The sequence below is a fragment of the Pongo pygmaeus genome, chromosome 1, assembly GCF_028885625.2.
Source record: "Pongo pygmaeus isolate AG05252 chromosome 1, NHGRI_mPonPyg2-v2.0_pri, whole genome shotgun sequence".
Taxonomy (NCBI): domain Eukaryota; kingdom Metazoa; phylum Chordata; class Mammalia; order Primates; family Hominidae; genus Pongo; species Pongo pygmaeus.
The window spans coordinates 49,387,625-49,410,969 of NC_072373.2; the positions used below are offsets into that span (position 1 = coordinate 49,387,625).

General features: G+C 38.6%; 1 protein-coding gene across 7 annotated transcripts in view; it reads right to left on the reverse strand.

The window, feature by feature from the left end:
* The window catches only part of NR5A2 (nuclear receptor subfamily 5 group A member 2), a 150,232-nt gene that overhangs the window by 43,424 nt on the left and 83,463 nt on the right, over nt 1–23,345 (reverse strand). For all 7 annotated transcript variants that reach the window (XM_054453924.2, XM_054453913.2, XM_054453953.2 and 4 more), the window contains 2 exons: nt 22,745–22,864; nt 13,134–13,281 (listed from right to left, as the gene is read on the reverse strand). In XM_054453924.2, coding sequence (XP_054309899.1) covers nt 13,134–13,281; nt 22,745–22,864 — 268 coding nt within the window. The remainder of the gene's footprint in view (nt 1–13,133; nt 13,282–22,744; nt 22,865–23,345) is intronic.

The following is a 23,345-nucleotide window of genomic DNA, read 5'->3' on the forward strand; positions in this document are numbered from 1 at the left end:
AACCAACCATAGCTTACTATACCTTTGTTACTTTATAAACTTTTCAATTTCTTTAAGCTCTTTGACTCTTTTGTAATAACACAGCTTAAAACACAAATACATTGTACAGCTGTACGAAAATTTTCTTTATATGCTTATTCGATAAGCTTTTTTCTATTTTTAAATTTATTTATTTACTTTTTAAACTTTTTTTGTTAAAGATGAAGACACAAACACACACATTAGCCTCTAAGCCTATACAAGGTCAGGATCATCAATATCACTGTCTTCCACCTCCATATCTTGTCCCATTGGAAGATCTTCAGGAGCAATAACACACATAGAGCTGTCATCTCCTATAACAATGCCTTCTTCTGGATACCCCCAGAGGGACCTGCCTGAGGCCACTTTATAGTAAGTTTTCTTTTATATACATAGGTACAAAGAATATGCTCTAAAATAACTTCAAAGTGTATAGTAAATACTAGGCAAGAGGAATTTTTCACCTCCATTATAGTCTTCTATCATATATATGACCATATATATATATATATATACACGTGTATGTGTGTGTGTATATATTATATATTATATTTTTATATATTATATATATAAATTATATAATATATAATATATACATAAAAATATATATTATATATAATATGTATTATATATATAATATATATATCATATTATATAATATATATAGCCCATCAGTGACCAAAACATCGTTATATAACGCTTGACTGTATAACCAAGATAGGACAAAATGAATATGATCACTCCCGCTGAGGGATTAGGCAGAATTGTCCAATTTGAGTCCAGCATGGCCAGTCAGGACACACTGACCTTTATGGATGGCACAGAGCTCCATGTACCCAGAGTGAAGTGGAGAGAGTCAAAGTGTGAGTGACTGTAGGAGAGATTCTGCCCTCCAAAGTTCAGGGTACCCAGCATGTAGCATGCACAGCTGAGTCCTAAGGTAGCAAAAGGCAATGTACATTCCGCACGTTTCTGGGAAATCACTTTTACACTTCACAGTGAAAATTTTAGATTTAGTTGAAAAGGATGGCCAAGAAATAGTAGGTCTAATTTTGAAACAAATGCAAAAGCACTATTTCTGTAATATGGAAATCCATATCTGTGCTCTTTTCCTGTGTGTGGGGTTCAAAAATTTCAGTTCAAATCCTGACTCTACATGACTGTGTACAAGTCACTTAACCTCCATTAGCCTAAATTTTCTTACTCAGAAATAAGACGTGTTTGTACTCAGCAACAACATTAGGTTCTTTTCCATGCTGATGTTCTGGGACTCAGTTCCTCCAGGGCTGAGGCCACATTGGTGCTGTCCAAAATCTGGGTAACTTGGGTTGTGGGTATTAGGGACAGTGCCCCTTGCTAAGGCTCCTGGAAGTGATCCCATGCAGTTTCCCAACTCCTTTCAGAGGAGCTGAACAGAGTAGTTGACACAGCTAAAGCAGCAAGAAACATCAACCAAGAGCACATAGCATTCTTACTTGATTTTTCTTGCTGGTTATTCCTAGCTTGCCTGGCCAATATGTCTCTGAAAAATCATCTCCTTTCAAAGGAGTCGGGAAACTGAAGAGGCATGAAGCCTCTGATTGCTGTGAGATTTATGTAACATGGGGGTTGACAAAGCCTTTCTGGTTTATAAAATATAATCAAGGAGAATAGCATGTGTGTGGAACATGCATTAGTTCAGTGAAAACAAGGAATAGAAAGAAAGACAAGAGATGCATGCAGCATTGCTGATGGCATGGCATGTTTTGGACTCTTTGCTTGGTGTACCATGCCTTATTCAGAACAGTGTCCTAAGGATCAAAAGTGCAGCTCTGTATCATAGGAGTTTCCTTCTCTTTGGAAAGACTATATATTGCCAGTTCTTGCCGGGCACATTGGCTCATGCCTGTAATCCCAGCACTTTGGGAGGCCGAGGCGGGCAGATTACTTGAGGTCAGGAGTTGGAGACCAGCCTGGCCAACCTGGTGAAATCCCGTCTCTACTAAAAATATAAAAATTAGCCGGGGGTGGTAGCAGGCACCTGTAATCCTAGCTACTCAGGCGGCTGAGGCAGGAGAATCACTCAAACCCAAGAGGCGGATGGTGCAGTGAGCCAAAATTGCACCGCTGCACTCCAGCCTGGGCAACAGAGTGAGACTCCGTCTCAAAAAAAAAAAAAAGACTCTGTGTTGTCATTTCATAGCTTGCCTAGTACAATGGTTTTGCATAGTGGCCACTCAATATATTTTGTGTGATTTAATGTTTCAATACTGGTGAGAGGCCTTGTACTTCTATTTGTTCTTATCTCCTGGCTTTGGATTGGTCTGTTCGAAATTTAACCTTCTTAACCAAACACAGCCACAACTCAAGATAAGACTTACCAGATTTTTATTAGTAAACTAGAAAGAAGATCTAATGCAAGACTCAGATGTGAGTCACTGATTTGGTCCATTGTAGAATAGACCTGAGGCCCTGGGGTGTCCAGAGTCCACTAGAGTGCAGCATCTGGGCTAACCACATTAACTAACTACCCTCTTCTGAGCTGGTACTAAGACAGCCACTCTATTCTGAGATTTGAACAGAGTGGTTGACACAGCTAAAGCAGCGAGAAACATCAACCAAGAGCACGTGGTATTCTTACTTGATTTTTCTTGCTGGTTATTCCTAGCTTGCTTGGCCAATATGTCTCTGAAAAATCATCTCACTAAATAGCAGTAGTTAGCAAAATGACAAGATTAGCATTAACAGCTAAAATATGACAAATATTTTTAGGCATAAGGTATTCAGAAATATGCTTAAATAAATGCTATTTAGGCAATTATATTCTTGTGCCAGCAAATAACAAATGATAATCACTTCTTCCATGGCTGTAAGTTTGTATTGATTAAGCTCAAACTTAGAACTCCAAAATGAATTACATCTGGTCATTGCTAAACTGCTTTGCTCACTGGAAGAAAAAAAAAATCCACAACACCTATTATACTGCATTTAATTAAGACAAGCATCAACTTTATGTGCCATTATTTGCTTCTGCCAAATCTCTATGGTGTAAATATCGAACAGTGGCATCTCTTGAATGCTAATCAATCCCTTCTGAATTTCAAATGATTACATAAATTTTAGGAAATGCTTATTTGCCAGCATTACCCTCAGCTGCATATATATCAGCAAGGCATTAGTATGAAGATATGTGCAGTTATTTGACAAGTGTCTAGTGAGTGTTTTTCTAAATTAGAATATCACATATGAAAAGGTAAAAACTGAGAATGAATGCTAATTGTACGAAGAACCCTGGGATATTTCTTTTGCTTATCTGACTTCATGAAGGACAATTTAACCAATGCTCTTGGGTGAAGATGTGAAGTAAACGTTCTGCTTCACTAGGCTTTGCAGTCCAGCCAGTAGCAGTGTGTGTGTGGGTGAGTGTGTAATCATATTTAGAGGAAGCCAGCAATAAAGCAAATACTGTGACCAGCTTCAGGAAGGACAATTGCCACATAATAGGAAAATCAGGTTTTGCTGTTTCAAAACCAACTTTTATGCAGCTACCAAGTAAAAAGAATTTTATGACATTTAGACTATCATGCTTATTTCAGAATAAGCATAAATTTTGATGCACAATTGGACATTTTTTACTAGTTTTCCACCCTTCTGAAGTTCTTACAGCACTTCCAGTGATGAGGTAGTCAACTAAGGAATAAGAACAGGCACTGCTATTTCATTTTCTAGAGTAGCTGTAGATGTGCCATATAGCAAATGGTACACTTGGTACTGTCACCTTCTGATTTACAGTGAATGAACTGTTCATCTTGCTTTAGGCACTGCAAACACAATTTAAATCAGTGATCAAATTTCTCTGTTGGATTTTTTTCTTCTTCTTCTTCTTCTTCTTCCTAGTTAGTTCCTGCAAGCAGATCTCTGTTGGATTTGTAAGCCTCTTTTATTAACTGGATATAATGTTGCAAAAAAGCAAAATGGGGATTCATTTTTCCCTTTGTTTCAGTTGCTTTACTTAGTAATAGATTTGTGCTCTCTTTTTCACCTCCCACACAATAGGAACACCTAGTTTGGTGGCAGAAAAACAGCACAACACAACGCAACACAAACTCAACAAGTTGCTGTGCCTCTTCTAGAGAAGTGGACAAAAAAGTACTCTCCTTTTGTAAGCCCTCTGAATTCTCTTCTCCAAAACTGTGTCTACAATATTTCCAGGCTTCTCCAGAAGTGCTGAGGGAAGGGAGCACTCGGACTCCAACAGTGCTCCCCCATACACTTCCTTTCTAGGGGGTTCATCGCTTAGCAAAGGCAAAATGCAGGCATCCTGAGCACAGCCCAGGTCAGAACAACTTTTCTTTTTAAAAAAGACAACCCCACAATGGCCAATCATCAGGTGATCCTGCAAAACTGTTTTCTCTCCACAGGAAGTGGCAGAAAAACCCCTTCATGATTTACACCACAATGTCACACTGACATCAGGACTCTGATTAGCTAATGGAACTGCAGTTAAAGCAACCAGTTCACACCCTCCACTGCACAATTAGAACATCCTTGCCAGGGGTAGCAAACAACTGAGCAGTTAGGGTGAAGAGGCTATGCACGGTGAAGTCTTTTCCTTTTATAGGAGAGCACATGCCAACCTTGCTGGTAGATTCAGAACAGCATTTCCTATCGAACAAAAAGGAAGCATCCTCTTTTAAATAAAAACAGACAAGGAGAAAGAGGTTCTGATCGAAGTGCCGTGGTTTTCTGGGCTATGTTAACACAGGAGCCTTTCGTATGCCTCACTTAATGGCTGAATGTTTGCTATTCCTACAAATCTCTGTTGTCTCTTAAGTGAGATGTGAGATCAGTAGTTGCTCTGCAATTCTTTGCTTATTTATAAAGCCTTCATTTTCAAATGAAGTGTGTGTGTGTATGTATGTGTGTGTATATATTCAGAGAGAGAGAGAGTCTCAAAAGTGATGAGATAGAGTTCCCATATATGATGGCTTGTGCTGGAGTTATAAGCTCTGTGCAGAGGTCCTGACTGGGCCTGGGGTATGGGGCCAGTCTCCCTATTTGCATTTTGCCTTACCAACCACTCTATAGGGAGCTTTGACAGCAAACCTCTGCCAGGTTCTGATATTGAATGCCAGAGGACAAATGGCACACACTTAAGTAAAGGGAAAAGAAGCATTAGATCTTTCTTTAAATGTCAAAGCAGAAGAAATAATGGACAAAATTCAAATAAGAAAAAAATTCCTATATCAGAAACTAAAGACTATTGGAAAACTAACCACTGCAAATAAATTTCCCTGTCTAAAAGAATTTTATCCAAATCTTTCAGCTAGTAAACATTTTATTTACTATTAACAATGTCAGTGTCATATCGCAAGAGCAGAGTTATGGTTGAACCCTTCAGGAAAGCGGACGGCTGTACTTGAAAACAGAATGTACAAACTTACTACACTCCTCTCTGCCTGCCCACCACCGCCACTCCACCCTGCCCTGCCCCAGGGAGCTCGTCCACCTAAACCTTAGAGGTGCAATTGGCTACTTTAGGATTTTTAATGCCAGTGACTGCCAGAGGGGAAAAGAATGACTATTTGTTTTTTTATTATTTTTCCTTTTACCATCACAAGCAGTTAAAATACATCCTAAAATAGACATATATGTAACGAAAGCTATGATCATTTAGCTTTCCTAATGTCTAGTGAATGGTCCAAAGAAAACATCACACCTAAGAGGTGATAATCAGCTACGAGGAGGAAGTCTTTAAGAAAGAGGTACCAAAGCTGTGAGGCAAATGCGTTCTGGGAGCTTGCTGGAGCTCTGAAACCCAGAGTTCACACAGAGAAAAAAAAAAACTTACAATATCCAGTTGACCCTTGCACAACACAGGTTTGAACTGTGTGGGTCCACATCTTATGCAGACTTTTCTCAGCCAAACACAGATAAGAACACAGTATTCAGATACGAAACCTGCCTGTATAGAGGGCCAATATTTTGTACGCTCGGGTTCTGCAGGGCCGACCGCGGACTTGAGTGTGTGCAGATTTTGGTATAAACAGGGGTCCTGGAACTGATTCCCTGCATATACTGAGGGATGACGGTATTTAGAAACTGAGTGAAGTAAGAGCTTATAACTGAGTGAATTACTTAGCATATTCAATAAAAATTGGAAATTCAGGTGAAGTATTTCTCTGCTTTTACCAATAGACATTGCTTTTCTTTTTGTCCACATTCTTCAGATGACTGCCCTAATTTCTTATATCATTTTGCCTTAATAAATAAATAGTGTCTTAGTAAGTACAGTCCTCCCTTGGTATACAAGGGGGATCAGTTCCAGGACCCCTGCCTATACTCAAATCTGCAAATACTCAAGTCCTGCCATCTCCCCCGTGAAACCTTCAGATCTGAAAAGTCAGCCCTCTGTATATGCGGATTTTGCATCCGATGGATACCGTATTATTATTATTATTTTGAGACAGAGTCTGTCTCTGAAGCCCAGGCTGGAGTGCAATGGCACAATCTCGGCTCACTGCAACCTCTGCCCCCTGGGTTGAAGTGATTCTCCTGCCTCAGCCTCCAAAATAGTTGGGATTACAGGTGCCCACCACCACACCTGGGTAATTTTTGTATTTTTAGTAGAGACGAGGTTTCACCATGTTGACCAGGCTGGTTTCAAACTCTTGACCTCAGGTGATCCACCCGCCTTGGCCTCCCAAAGTGCTAGGATTACAGGCATAAGCCACTGTACCCGGCCTTTTGGATACTGTATTTTGGACTTGCATTTGTACACAGAACCTGCAGATACAGAGGGCTGACTGTATTTATTGAAAAAAAAATTTTGAGCAGAAGTGGACCCACACAGTTCAAACCTGTGTCTTCAAAGGTCTTCTTTACATAGTATTTTTAATATGCTCATTGATGAGATCAAATGTCTCCGAAGAGGAAAGTAGGCTGAATCAGAAAAAGTACTGACTGGCATTTGGGGTTATTAGTTCTAGACCTGGATCTGAACCTAAAATGTTGGATAAATCATCTAGTTTTGTTTTTTCAATTACAAAACTGGAGGAGAATGTTCTCTTAGGTAAGAGAGAAACTCAGTGATTTATTCACCTGAGGACATTTTATTATTAACATTACCAAAGAAAAGCATTACCACCACTTCCTTCTATGGCTCATGTTGGTGTTTGACACTGTTAGTGTTACAACTTCAAATAGAACCTAAATGCTAAGTGCTGATCATCAGTAATTAATTTATTATTTTATTTGCAAAGAGGAGGGACTCAGTTTAGTCTCTATATTACTTATACTAATCCCCTTCATAGGCCAGGCACAGTGGCTCATGCCTATAATCCCAGCACTTTGGGAGGCTGAGGCAGGCAGATCACTTGAGGAGTTCAGCCTAGGCAACACAGCGAGACCCCGTCTGTACTAAAAATTAAAAAAAAAAAAATCCCCTTCATAATGTGAAGACTTATCTCCCTACTTTCTAAAGGGGGAAAAGAAGATGCCAAATCCTCTAATAATTATCCATAGAATCTGTTTTCTAGTCTCTCTTCAAATTTTGTGCTTGCATTTTTTTAGCTAATTCAATTCCCATTATTTTTTTCTTTTTAATCTAGAAGTTGGGAGGAAAGGCATTCTTTCATTCATGAATGCAATAAATATTTATTAAAAGCCTATATGCCAGGCAGTACATTAGGAGTAAAACATACAATGTGTTCATGGACCTTACAGTTTATTAATTTGACAGATAAAAGAACTTTGCTTCACTAAGAAAACAAGAACATTTCACTTAGCACATATAAAATAAAAGAAAGAATAAAAAAAGAAAACCAGAACCACCATAGAGCCCTGCCCCCCACTTTGTTTGGGGTCAGACTTGTATAGTTTAAAGTAGCCACAACAAAGAGAAAAATGTTCTGCTCTGCCTTAGAAATACTGTTTTTTTACTTCCAAATTATGATGTTAAGGTCTTTCAAGGGAGGGCCAGATGTTGTGACTCTTGGCTGCAATCCCAGCACTTTGAGAGGCCAAGGAGGGAGGATTGCTTGAGGCCAGGAGTTTGAGACCAGCCTGGGCAACATAGTGAGACCCTGTCTCTATAAAAAAATTAAAAAATTAGCCAGGCAGTGAGTGTGACCTGTAGCCCCAGCTACTCAGGAGGCTGAGGCGAGAGGATCATTTGAGCCTAGGAGTTAGAAGCTGCAGAAAGTTATGATCATGCCACTACACTCCAGCCTGGGCAACAGAGCAGGACCCTGTCTCTAAAATTAAGAAGAATAAATAATAAAGTTCTTTCAAGGCCTGAAGGTCTTACCTATCCATTTTGAAAATCCCTTTCAACTTGTGTTCAAGTCACATTGTTTATTAATAAACAATACTGTTTATTCTGAGACATTATAATAATTGCTCAGATGACCTTTTATATTTAAGATAATGTTCTTAATTTTTTTAAGATAAAGAAATCGTGACTAGACACTACAGAATGCCTGAACTGAACCTGTGGATGAAACAAGCAACTCTTCAATCAGTTTTGTTCTTGAATTATGCCCGTTGCTTCTCTGCAGATGAGGATCAGGTGACAGGCTGGTAAGGACGTTTAGCAGGTGGTAGCTTTTCTGTCTGGGCCAGTTGAGTCATTCCCTGAGGCAACCACAACCCATCTTCACTGGGGTGTTTGTCTCCATGAGGATAAAACTTACCTGGGATGTGTATAATCAAATGTCACATTCAAAATTTGGAAATTTTGTATGAAGCAAAGAGCTATCATGATGAACAAATACAATATTTTCTCATTCATTTTGCTGGAAACAGGATTCCATCAATGTCAAGAAAGAATTGTACAACATTGTCTTAACTACTATTACTTAACATGGGCTGAAAGCCTATCATCTTGCATTTGCTTGGAACAGAAATGCATTTGCCACCTGGTTTTAGTCAGTAATATTCTTTCTAATCTTTCTTCACGCTAGCTTTCCCAAAGAGCTTATAAATAAACATCTCCTCTCATAGACTGGGAGAATGCAAACTGATAACAGAAATAATTTAATTTTGAGGAGATATTAGAGAGTTCTTTGGAAAAACTGGTCTCTGAAAAATAACCTGTATTTGAATACGGCTTTTAGCTAAACCACCTCCTATTACCTATCACGAGTTGCTTCGGTAAAGGCTTTGCTTTAAGTTTCAAACTATTTGTTTATTTTTAATTTTTTAATTTTCTAAGACAGGATCTTAATCCGTCACCCAGGCTGGAGTGAAGTAGTACGATCTTGGCTGATCCTGCCAAGTAGCTGAAACCACAGGTGTCTGCCACCCCACCTGGCTAAGTATTCTGTAGAGATGGGGTCTTACTATCTTGCCCAGGCTGGTCTCAAACCCCTGGGGCTCAATCAGTTCTCTCACCTTGGCCTCCAAAGTGCTGAGATTACAGGTGTGAGCCACCATACCTGGCCCATTTATTTATTTTTATCAGTAAACATTTTGTAAGTCCCTACTATGTACTAAGCGTTGTGCTAGAAATGTAAAGAAAACATTAAAACTAACAACTGACAGAGACTGGGCCTACAGAATCTATTATGTTATACACAGAGAAATGTGCTGAGAGGGCATTTTTGACTTATTTCCTTTCTTGACCAGCTTACCCAACTGATGTCTGCTCATGGATACAATCTGAGGGGGGAAACGTCAGAGAGCAAACTAGAAGGACTTGAGTCCACTGTACTTTTCTTTTGAGTCCTGTCATGAGCTTTTTGTGTCAGCAGTAACAAACTTTAGTGAAGAATGACTTTTAGATTAGAAAGTGGATGACTGCTATTGGGACCCACTTTGAATCAACTGATCAGTTACTGTTCCTGTAGATGTTTCTATTCCAGCTAGACATCTAGAAACTCCAAACACACCCTAGACTTTTTCTTCTCAACTCTGCCACATCTTGTGGCTTGAAACCTATAACTGGTTTATATCCTTCATCTCAGTCCAGCCACACGGAGTATTAAAACCTCCTCTAGGCCAGGCGTGGTGGCTCACGCCTGTAATCCCAGCACTTTGAGAGGCCAAGGCAGGTGGATCACCTGAGGTCAGGAGTTCGAGACCAACCTGGCCAACATGGAGAAACCCCGTCTCTACTAAAAATACAAAAAAATTAGCTGGGTGTGGTGGCAGGCACCTGTAATCCCAGCTACTCAGGAGGCTGAGGCAGGAGAATCACTTGAACCCAGGAGGCAGAGGTTGTGGTGAGCTGAGATCACGCCATTGCACTCCAGCCTGGGCACCAAGAGTGAAACTCCTTTAAAAAAAAAAAACCACCTCTAAAAATAAATCCCAGCATGCCAGGAATAAAAGCAAAAAAATAAATAAGTAAAATAAAAATAAAACCTCTGAAAACAGGGTTTCTAGCACTGTTCTTGGTCCAGTCCACTTTCCATGCTGCTACCAGAAAGGCAAAGCGACTTAAGTTATTCACCGCATCCCCATCCCCTTAAGAACACTGCTATACTTCCTAATTGTCTAGAGAATGAAAGCCATGGCACCTACTTCTTCTTGCCACTATAGCCCCAGTGCCTTCTTCAGTGCCGGACACATCGTAAGCACTCAATGAGTATGTGTTGAATGCATCTGCAGCTTTCACGTCCATGTCCAGGCTCCTGTCTATGTCTCTAGCTACATCTGCTGCTTCCCTCAAGCCATATCCATCAACTAACAGTTCCCCAAACCATTTTGCTCTCTCTTGCCTTTAAGCTTTCACACTGGCAGTGCTTCTAGCTTGGAACGCTGCACCTGCTTGGGACCACACCCCACCTTCTCTCACCGAATCTATCTGGAAAACACTGTTTCATCTCTCACAGGAGAACAGTGCTGCAGTCATCTCTCAGAACAGACCCTGGCCTCTGACTAGGCCACAAAATCTTCATTTTTCTCCAGGACCAAAGAGTCTCAAGGCTGGGCTGAGACAAAAACATAGGAGGCTTCAGACTCAGGGGACTCGAGGCTCAGAAGGAGCATCTGGGACAGCAGGTACCAGCTTGGGACTTGGCCTTAACTTTCAAGGGTGACTCTGGTATGATCTCACCCTTAATCACAGGTAAAACCAGCATTTGGGGCTAGCTGAGGCACCTAAAGTTAATTATCTATATACCTCAATAAAGGTGAAATTCAAAAAATTGATTAGCCACTGTTTCTATAGAGTAAAAAGTTTTCCCACTCATAAATTAGAAACTACTTGAATTTTACTGCTGGTTACTTTTGTCCTGCTTCTCTAAAAAAATAGACTGTCAGCCAGAATTCTATTTACCTCTGATCTGAAAGCCATGCTTTCCTTTCTTCCTTAAGCAACAAATAGACATGGATTTAATGGACATTTAGGCCAGCTATTCACTGGTGTACTGGGCTCCTGAAACAATCAAAGTGCTCATTAAACAACAGAGTGTATGACTAAAGTTCTGGTAAATACATGGCCCAGTTGTTCAGGAAGATAATTTTTGAGGTTCAAAGGTTGAAAGCATCTCAGATCTAGCCCAACCCACTCCTCATAGTATTAGCAGAGAATATAATAATTTTGGAAAATGATGAAGGAAAGATAAAAGTGCTGAAAACTAAAGATGGCTCGTGGTTAATATGTACATCTTCAAATGTAATACGTTTCTTCAACTAATTTAAAATACCATTGAAATGAGATGACCCTCTCTAAATATTTTATCACTAAGATGCTATACGATTTCTTATACATATATTACCACATTTTCCATTTAATTAGTGATCAAATGCACTAGTTTAAAAGACTAAGATCTTACCATAAACCAGAATAATTTGTGCGATTACAGCAAGCAGGCCTATGCTTGCTATCTTCCTTTTTAACATTCTAAACACTGTTCTCGGGTAAAAGATGCAGACTTACTTGAACAGAACTTTCCTTTTTATTGTGGTTAATACAGAAACCACACAGGATCCAGTCTTGGCATTGTAAACCTTTGAACATTACATCCATGAAATTCTGTTGTCCGTTTAAATTTTCAGTAACATTTCTTTTTGTTGTATTTATCACATTTTCCAAAATAAGAAAATGCTCTTTTTATTTTAAATGTTGACTATACATGAAAAATTAACTCTGGTTCTATTACTTCAAACTACCCCTTTATTAGCAACAGTTGTGCAGTCCTGTCAAGAAGAATTTTAAAAATAAAGTACCAAATTTGGAGAGTAGACACATCTGTTTTACTTTGCAGTTTGTTTTATTGTTTTATTCCTTAGAATATGAATTCACAACTATCTTATAACTGAAGACTAAAGAAAAAACATATGTTGGTGAATCTGATTTCTGCATTTTTTTCATTCAAGGGAAGTTGCCTCCCTCAGCTGTCTGCCAATAAGTAATAAATGGACTTGGCAAAAAGTTTATTTAAGTTGGCTTTATTAAGCCAACAAAATACAGAAATCAAGTAAGGGACAGGCAGGAAAATCTGTTCCTTTGAAGTCAATAAAAATCCATCTCCTTAATCCTTTTTTTATTCCAAGCAGTGGTGATTTTTCTCAACTGACTCACTGAGAACCTTGATTTAGCTAATCTGTCTTGCTTAGTTATCTTTCTTTTCCAAAGCTTTCCTAAAGAAGCATCCTTTCCCCTTGACAACTGTCATCTTTTGTACTTGCATAGTGGTGCATCTGGTTATAAACATTCTCTAGTTAATCCCAATAGAGATTTAAATACAGGTTTTTAATTATGATTCATATTTTAGAAGAATAAAAACAGAAGTAAGTAGCAAGTTGAAACAAAAGGCACATAGAAATTATCAATGGGAGAAAGATAGCTAAAATTTGATACCATACATCTTTCCTAAGCTGTCTGTTTTAAACCTTTGTCATAGCTTTATTTGGTTATTGCTTATTTGTATATTATGGAAGAAAAACCAGGACTCATTTTAATGAGTCAATTGAATAACTCATTTTCCATTCCCCAACGTATCCACTGAAGGGCTATGCATCATGCAGAAATATATATGAAAACAGATTCATGTTTGAAGATTTCATAATTTGACAGGAAGGGCATTATATTGACAACAAAAACACACATGGACCACAAGATATTTGAACTTCAACATCATTTAGCAATTGTTGGTTGAGCACAGCATGAGAAAAGGATTTCTTACCTAAACTAAAGAGCACCAAGAATTTCAGACATACGAACTCTCGTTGATCAAACTGGAGAGAACGAAGTTTTGCCACTAACTCCTGTGCGTGACTCATGAGGTTGTTGAGGGTGGCTCCAGCTTGTGATGCTATTATGGAATAGTCCACCTGCAATACAGAATCACAGTTTTAAGGACTATCAGAATCAGCAATATATATTTCACCTGAGATTGTTAAGAACCATGGGTAAAATCAGATGGCAATACGGGTTTTTTAAATAGAATAGAGATGTGGGGTCTCACTATTTGACCAGACTGGTCTTGAACTCCTAAGCTGAAGTGATCCTCTGGCCTTGGCCTCCCAAAGTGCTGGGATTGCAGGCCCAAGCCACCGTGCCTGGCCACAATACAGATTGATAACAGAAGAGATTTTCCCCATGAAAGTAGTTTGAGGCACATTCCATGATTCTAAAATGCATCAGAATTACTATGTCTGATAAATATAATCACTTTTGATAAGCTTTGTAGGAAACAGGTTTTGGCTACCTAAATTTTTCAAGTATATATGCCTTTTTTATATTATGAAACTACATCATCACATAAGATAAAAAATTTTAACTCTCATGAATAAGGTGAAAGAAAAACATACTGTCCATGAAAAGTGAATCCAGGAGAGTGTTCTATGTATATACAATATTAACTACTGCATGAGGAAAATAAAGGCAGATACATTTCTACTTGTATTATGAGACATTTTAAAGTAATCATAGTTCAAGATTGCATGTTTGTGGATGATGAAAGAATCACATTTATTCTTTATAGAACAGCAGAAGTGTTAATTTAAAATTTTAAAATAAATACAAATAAATTATTCTTTAGTTTTCTGTTTCCTAAAAACCATGACATAAAACTGCTATTCTCAGATGATTACATTAGATTACATCAGATTAATGTGTTTCTCTCTAAAGACAGCAATAACTTTAGGAGAATAATTCTGTTGTCTGGAACCAAAAAAAAAAAGGCTTATTTCCCTTTTCATTAAAAAAATAAAAAGTGCTGGCTGGGCACGGTGGCTCATGCCTGTAATCCCAGCACTTTGGGAGGCTGAGGTGGGCGGATCACTTGAGGCCAGGAGTTCGAGGCCAGCCTGGCCCAACATGGTGAAACCCCATCTCTATTAAAAATACAAAAATTGGCTGGGCGTGGTGGCATGTGCCTGTAATCCCAGCTACTGGGGAGGCTGAGGCAGGAGAATTGCTTGAACCTGGAGGTGGAGGTTGCAGTGAGCCAAGATCGTGCCATTGCACTCCAGCCTGGGGGAAGAAGCCAGACTCTGTCTCAAAAAAAAAAAAAGTGTTGCTAGGCTCCAATCTTAGATTATTCATGGGGACATAAGAAGTTCAATTTATAGTAAGTTAAGATGTTGGGATGGCTGTCAGTGATAGCACTGGCTTTGCTGCTGCGATTACAGCATAATGGGAAAGCCCAGTTGGTACCTGACGCTCCCATCCTTTTACTGGAGAGCTCTCAGGCAACCAGATACTTTTTTAGGTGCATTTAACATTTGCAGCAGCAGCAAATTTGTCTGGGAGGCAAGTCCTCATCTGCCACTCACCCAGAGCAGACTGTATTAAATTTTTATATTTATTGACATTTCATTACCATAATTGACTGCACTTGCTTCTCTAGGAGAAGGCACAGGGCTGCCTCCTAAGCAGGAGAACTAGTCCCTTGAGTAGAATTTGCAATTAAAAACAAGGCAGAATGGATTTTTTTTTATTGTGTAAATATGATGAGTTGAATTTTCAGCTTTAACTAGAGAATACTGGGTGTACAGAAACCTTTTTCAAGAGTGAGAAAAATTATGAGTCAGTGGAAAGATGACCCCCAAAGGTGTCAATCAGTTTATATAGAATCAACTATGCATGAAAAAGCCACAGTTAATGTGTGTTAGAGGAAAGCTCTTGCATCATGTACAGCACTGTCTACCTGCTTTAGCCAGGTGCTGGCATCTACGCACTAAATTTAAACATCAAGTGTTGTAAGAACTCCTGTGGTTTCTGTTTCAGAATGTGTGAAAGAAGGGTCAGTACCTGGACAACCTGAACCCTGAGCTGGAAGGAGGCAGGACACGCTGTTGAACTTTGTGGAGCACATTGGGATTATTTGCAGAGCACACAAAGTGACGTCTCAACTATCATTTTGCCAGTTCTCTTACAGGGGAACTTTCTACTTTAAGGAAAACTTTAAAAAGGTGCCTATGCTATAAATTCTTTAAAAACTGCACATAGTCAACTACTTCAGATAATAATAATACAAATTTTACTGAGACTAATAGGATAGATGAGTGAATGAGACCAGGAAGCCCTGATGGTACAGCAGTGGTGGCAAAAGCCTCAGACTAGGTAAGAGACCTGAGCCAATGCTGCCTCTTACAAACAAAGAGCCTTGGACAAGTACGTATAGATCTCCATCCCTTGGTGTCCTTATCTTTAAATAAGGCAGTTAAGTTAGGTGATGATAATAAGGTACCTCTCACTTATATGATTATCAAGAATCATAGATGGGACAAGATTATCAATTTAAGCTTAGAATCAACGGAATGCACTGCAGCTGTAGCTTAATATATACAAAGTATATTGTAGTAAATATCACTAGTTAAGATCCAGCTGCGGTGGCTCACTCCTGTAATCCCAGTGCTTTGGGAGGCCAAGGTGGGTGGGAGGCCGAGGTGGGTCGATCACCCGAGGTCGGGACTTCAAGACCAGCCTGGCCAACATGGTGAAACCACATCTGTGCTAAAAATACAGAAATTAGCTGGGCGTGGTGGTACACGCCTGTAATCCCAGCTACTCAGGAGGCTAAGGCAGGAGAATTGCTTGAACCCAGGAGGCAGATGTTGCAGTGAGCTGAGATTGCACCACTGCACTCCAACCTGGGCAACAGAGTGAGACTGTCTCAAAAAAAAAAAAAAAAAAAGAGAAAAAAAGGCGAGGCGCAGGGGCTCACGCCTGTAATCCCAATACTTTGTGAGGCCAAGACGGGTGGATCACCTGAGGTCGGGAGTGCAAGAACAGCCTGGCCAACATGGTGAAACCTCATCTCTATTAAAAATAGAGAAATTAGCCAGGCATGGTGGCGCATGCCTGTAATCTCAGCTACTTGGGAGGCTGAGGCTGGAGAATCATTTGAACCTGGGAGGCGAAGGTTGCAGTGAGCCGAGATTGCGCCATTGCACTCCAGCCTGGGGGACAAGAGCAAGACTTCTCTCAAAAAAAAAAAAGAAAAAAGAAAAAAATATCACTAGTTAAGGCCTGAACCAGGAAGACCATACTAAAATGAAACACAAATACGTTGGTATTAATTTTCCATTATTAAGGTGGAATTAATTAAATATTGTTGTGTATAGTTCTAACAGGTGTATAATAGTAAGTTCAAATACTAGAATTTCATACGTGAAAATGTAGTACACTATAACGGGAAGGAATCTAATTTGTTTCATAGGATTATATATTTAGTGAGAGACCTTTAGTGAGATGGACCTCAAAAAATCAATTGGTTTACCAACAACTTTATAGCTATACATTTATTTACATGCTAATTTGAAAGCTCAAACATGCTTATTAAATGGGGGCTTAGAAAACATTTCTTTCAAGGATAATTTATCAAATTGCACAGCTCTAAAGAAGGATGGGTGATTTATTCTTGAAACAACATTCAGATCTCCAACTTCCTTACATTTTATTACAAACATAATTATATTTTCATTGTTGAATGCAGAGTTTGTGCTCATTTCAGGAGCAGCTGGCCTTGTCTTTTATGTACTTAGTAAAATTAATTTATTGCTCTCTTACATGTAATCTTTGTGTCATTAAATTCAAGGGAGATATTGAAGAAATACTCTAAACTGATGTCCCCTTTGGATAAATTTCACTCATCATGAAAAAGTAGAAACAGTTTTAGCTAAATTGCTTTTAATTCTAATCACTGAAATTTTGATGACTTGTATAAGATGCCTGTCATTTTAATATGATACATAATAATAGAAGACAATAAGTTGCCAGTAGACCTTTCCCTTAGGATGATGTTACAGTGGCTGTTAATTAGCAACAATATGCAAATATTAAAAGCTGACCCCACTTCAAAGTACATTATTATTTTATACATACATAGATATATGTGTGCATATGTGCGTGTATAGTTTTTAAAATATTGGATAGGAAATAATTCTTTTCATAACTGTAAGTTGTGACTATATAGAACATTTGAAGTGCTTAATATTATTGATAATCCTAATTTCCTTTTTGCTTAATAAGGCTATTTAATATACATTTATGTAGATGCCTGATTCAAAGACACAATTAAAACATAATAGCTAACTTATAGGGTTAAGTGAAACACTGAGTCCTCATTTCAATATACACTGTACTGGTGTCCTGGGCTGCTCTTTGCAGTGGGGCTATTTTAGTTTCTCTAGTTCTGAATGAACTATGAACAGATTCAATTCTGCAAACATTTATTAAGCAAACTTGTGAGCCACTGGGCTTAAGAGAAAGGCTGTGCTATTTTATTTTTCTTGTCTTTTCAAGCTCCAAGGAGCAATTTCCTGGATAGTCACTCATTTTTTAAAATCCAGGCTATTCTTTTTCTTTTTCCTCTGCTATGACAAATTCACCACATTATTTACAGTGAACTGTATTTAGTAAGAAAAAGCCAGAAGACTGGGCTATGGAGCACCTGGGGTCTTGCATTCCTCTATCATCTGTCCAAAGGGTCACTATAAAGCAATGTGTAGACATGACATACATGCTTTCAAGGTGAAACAAAATCACTGTCTGGTGTTCCCTTTGTGTTGGGACTTCATTCCTGATACTGTGGACTAAGGCACATTTAATATTCCTATTTGCCAATCTCAAAATACTCAGTATAAACATTTTCATTTGTTCAGAAGTAATCATTTTCTCAACAGGGCAGTTGAGAAAATACCGGAAGTAAACCTGGAAATCTATAATGAGTGAATTGCATTTCTTGTGGCTGAGGCTGAAAAAGGTGGCGAGTTTAGTTAAAGTTTCATCTAGTAATTGCTTGTCACTGTTCCTCTGACCTAGAAGGATTTTAAGCAACGGTGTCTTCCTCAACTTACAAAGGAGAGTACAATCAAATATCCTCACTTTAGGGGTAAGGCACTTCCTTATAGAAGCTGAATCATCTGGACAGCTTTGAACACCCATCTTATTCTCTTTGCACTTCCTCCTCTGAAATTTCCCCGCACTTTCTCTGACCCTGTGTAATGGGGCTTACCTGTGAAAGTACACAGTGAAAAGCACTATACAAAGGGCAGTCATTACAGTCATTAATTAGGTGGATGAATTACGCCTCTTATCACTATTGGCTGCAGAGCTGTGTCTAATGTTTTTCCCCTTACATCTTTGATTTCCCTTCATTTATCAGGCCATCAGAAGCATTTGTTTTAACTAAATTAAAAAATGTATTTATCTCCTACAGGTGAGTACCAAGCCTTTAGGGGAATTTTGCATGCTGTATTGGGGTAATACCATTTACTTTTTTCACATGATATCAACAACATGGCCTTAATACAGTGCTTCGTGGAAATATACTTCTAGCAGTGTTTGAAAGTTCACATTCCACACAAATCCATGATAGCAGGTCAATATGTCTCTGGGGCAGGCAAGTTATTTTATTTAGAAAAATGAGAAAAATCCTGTTAAGATACATGTTTTCCCCCAAAGATTGGAAGATAATTCAACAAAAAGTTGATTCAAGTGGTGGCATTATGAGTGATTTTTTCTTAGTTTTAGTTTTTTCTTAATATTAAAATAATTTTATAACACTAAGCAACAATCACATTAAAATTGCTTCTGAATAACTTAAATGTACTGTAACAATGTGCTTACAATGCCATATAGAAAATTCTCCCAAAAACAAACTACTAACTAAACCACAAAAAAAGCATATCCATTTAGTCTCAATAAAAAAGGAAATGAATTTGTTTTGCTTGGAATTTCCGTAGAGTCTGTCATGCACTGGAATTACACATGAAGACCAAATTAAATGCCAGTGTGAAGGCAAGCTCTGCAGCATCTGTGAGTTGGGGGCATGTTGGTAAAGAACACAAACTCTGGCACTAGTTGGCCTCGATCTGACCATCTGTTCTACCACTTACTAGATGGGTCTTGACCTTGAATCAACCACTTCATCTCTCTTTGCCTTGGTTCCTCATCTGCCAAAGAGGGATAATAGTCCATTCTTCGTGGGGTTGTTGACTCCATAAATGTCACCCTTGCTCTAGCCTAGTTTTGATGACTTCTAATTTTTGTGTCAGCATTTCACAGCATACGTCCTGTAATTCCTACTGCAGTTCTCTCTGGTAGATAACATCATAGTTGCCACTGGACAGGCGAGGACACTGAACCTCAAAAGGTAAAGCGACTTGCTAAAGATGACGTAGCCAGGAAGTTTTGGAATGGAGACATGAAAACAGGTTGTTCCAATTCCAAATTACACTTGTATGTGTGAATTTTACACACACACACCAGAGAGCACATGGTCTGCACTAGTAAAGAAAATATACTCTAACCACAGCTCAACTGTTATTGGATTATAAACATAACAGGAAGCAGTTTTTTTTTTTTGCTTCCTTCAACTACTTTCATATCATATATATGTGTGTGTATATATATGTGTATATATATGTATATATGTATATGTTTGTGTGTGTGTGTATATATATATATATCTCCTAGCTTCCACCTCTTTTCTATTTTTTATTTTTTTTGAGATGGAGTCTCGCTCTGTTGCCAAGGCTGGAGTGCAGTGGCACAATCTTGGCTCACTGTAGCCTCTGCCTCCTGGGTTCAAGCGATTCTCCTGCCTCAGCCTCTCAAGTAGCTGGGACCACAGGCGCATGCCACCATGCCTGGCTAATTTTTTTGTATTTTTAGTGGAGATGGGGCTTCACCATGTTGGCCAGGCTGGTCTCAAACTCCTGACCTCAAGTGACCCGCCCGCCTCAGCCTCCCAAAGCACTGGGATTACAGGCGTGACCCACTGTGCCTGGCCTCTTTTTTATAAATCCTCTTTTCCTCTAGCATATTGCTTTACTCTTATACTTAATATATTCCTTTCCTTCCACTCATCATTGTTTTAACTACCTTCTTAAAATTTGTGTACACTAAGTAATGTATTGTTGTTCTAGCAAAAATCTAATTTTCCCATTTTTACACTCAGGGAAGTATTTATAATTCTCAAAAAAAATTATACTTAATTTGTTTTAATCAAGCAACCAGGAGAGATACAATAGTTCTCATTTAGTTCAATCAGGTAATATTTATCATGTGCCCAACATATTCAGCTTTGTGCCAGGTACTGTGAGGATATAAAAGAAGTACATGTATATGACCCTGCTTTAAGATATCTGTCTCATTCTGATAGAGAGGTTATAGGCTTTTGAAGTCTTCCTTTGTAGCACTTTTGCTTCCATCCTATGAAACGCAAGAAGCACAGAGATAAATTCAAAACGTTTTGTCTAGATATTCTGCAAAAGAAAATAAAGACGTCTACCATAATTGCCATAAATGAGAACGTCTGATTACAACTAATCATTACTAGGGTAGTCACTGGACATTACTAGGGTAGTCACTGGACTGGATGAAAAAAGTGAAGGGAGGGGTTCTGACAGACCTGTGGCACACTTTAAAGGGTGGGGAGGGGAGCTAGAAGAATCCAGGCTGCAGGAAACATATAAGGAAATGACTATTTCTCCGCCACGGAGTTCTTCATTCAGTTCTGATGACAAAACACAAAGCACCAGTAATTGATCCGAAAAACTATAATACCATCCATTCCTTGATTGTTCTTGGTTTTGAAAATCAGACAGCAAGAAATGCACTTTTCTCTACTTTTTAAATAGTAATTACCCTCACCCACGGGCAGCACTTAAGGCAAAATGAAATGTGAAATAAGAAATATTTCTAAAGAGCAGGAATGGAAGTGCTTTGAGAAAAAGAATGGCACAAACCCATTTCATTTCTGAAACTCAGAAGGAAATGAAATCAAATTAATTTGTGGGCACAGTCTTGTACTTCCAATGCAGCTCCTAGTTCGGTGAAGATGGGAGGCACACCCAATGATTAGACTCTGAAAATGGGTACATTTTCTCCAAAGACTTGGGTCCCAGAATGAAAATGCCAAACAAAAATTTGAAAGCACAGGAAGTCAAACCCATTGAGACTTTATTTTCTCCTCTGCAATGCTTTTCTCCTGAGAGGTGCAGATAGCAAGGACCAGATAGTGATGGAGATGCTTGAATTGACCCAATTTGCAAAAACTCTGAAATAGTGCTTGCTTTTAATTTGATTGGGAAATTTTGATTAATAATACAGCAAATGATGTGGAGACAGCCCTTCATTTCCAAATAGCACTGCTGTGGTTTCACAGCACATAAACATTTATGGCTGGACGTAAAAGATCATGGTGCCTGAGTACTGAAGTCACCATTGCTGAACAATGCAGTGGTGCCCTGAATAGGTATGATCCAAAGGATTGAAGGAATCACTGTGTCCCACACATTTATTTAAATAGCACATCACTTGTAGAATGGAGGGTAAGAAACTGGAGAGACTTGCCTAAATTCCTGTAAAGTTGTGGTTAGGTCCATTAAGTAGACTCTCTCCGAAGACATTCACAAAGCTGTCTCTCCTCCTTTAAGACTTGGCTCAAATGTTACATTTCCAATAAAGCCAACCAACCACTCCTATTTCACAGTGCAACTTATGGGTCACACTGCAACACATGTCTGTGGATGAGTGTTGATTTTCTTTTCATTGGTTCTTTCTTTTTTTTTCCCATAGCACTTTGACCTTTAACATATTACAGGCTTGTTTCTTAGGATTATTGTTTAATGTCAGCTTCTCCCTGCTACAACATTAAGTTCCGCGGGGGCAGGAACCTTTTTATTTTGTTCACTAATAAACACCAAAGCCCCAAAAAAGTAACTAGCACAGAATAGGATGCTCAATAAATATTTGTTGATCAAACAAATATCTGTTCAGAAAGATGTAGGACCTAACAGTAATTTTTTTCTTTCTATCTTTCATTTGAATGACTGGATCTTGAAAACTGAAATTCCCCTCCCTTCTCATTTGCCTTTATACCAACTATTTCAATTATTCATGACATCCAAATCCATCTCGTTCACCAATATTGTTCCAAAATAGTAAGGACTCCACAAGTTATAAGGTTTTAAACAAACCTTATAACTGACAAACAAGTGTCTTGGGTTAAAGCAGAAGCTCGAGGAAAATGAAAACCTGGGTACTAATCATTACATTTGATTTACCAGTTCTTTGGACACTTGTAAGCAGGACTTTCAGTCCCAGCAGACTGGAAGCAGCAGAATGTTCATGATTATGTTTGCTTTTACAAGTTTAACTATAATCATCAGAGCAGGAACAGAGTGCACCAAGTCATCTTTTCTAAATTATTGGCAGCCAATCTCTCCCTTTCAAAGCACAAGAGTGCTTCTGACCTAGTTAAATTCGGCCATTCTGAACATGCTTAATAAAAAGACGCTATTTTTTTTTTTTTTTTTTTTTTTTGGTCTCCACACTCACTTGTTGCCCAGTAACCAGGAAGATGGATCCTTCCTTTCCATGTACCACTTGTCGGTAAATGTGGTCGAGGATTAAGAGCTCACTCCAGCAGTTCTGAAGCAGCTTCATTTGGTCATCAACCTGCAAAAGAAATAGAAACAAACAAAAAAACAAAAAATGACACTGTTATTCACTACTTTTTTGTTTTTGTGTAATTTTCAACATAAGAGGACTACATATAAACAAGAAAGTCTCCACCCATGGTCACTGAAGCGCAGGTGCCCAGAATTCATATCACTGCTCCTGAAAATCAGGATTTTCATTCGGACAAATAGTTTTTTTAGGACACATGTAGGTACTTAAGCTAAGTATTTATAATCAATGAACTGCTAGGAGAATGCACTCCATTAAGTTGGTCTACCTAACATTAATAGAGCTATTAGAGTTAGGTCCAGGTGCCTCAGGTTGTCTTGAGTAGGCCCCATTAGAATGACCCCAGATTGCCTATGCTTATATATCTAAAAGTGAATACAGTACATTAAAGTGAAGCTGAAATAGTACATAGATATTAGCAAACTGCCAAGCCAAAAGAATTAATATAAAAGAAAATTAGCATTACAGC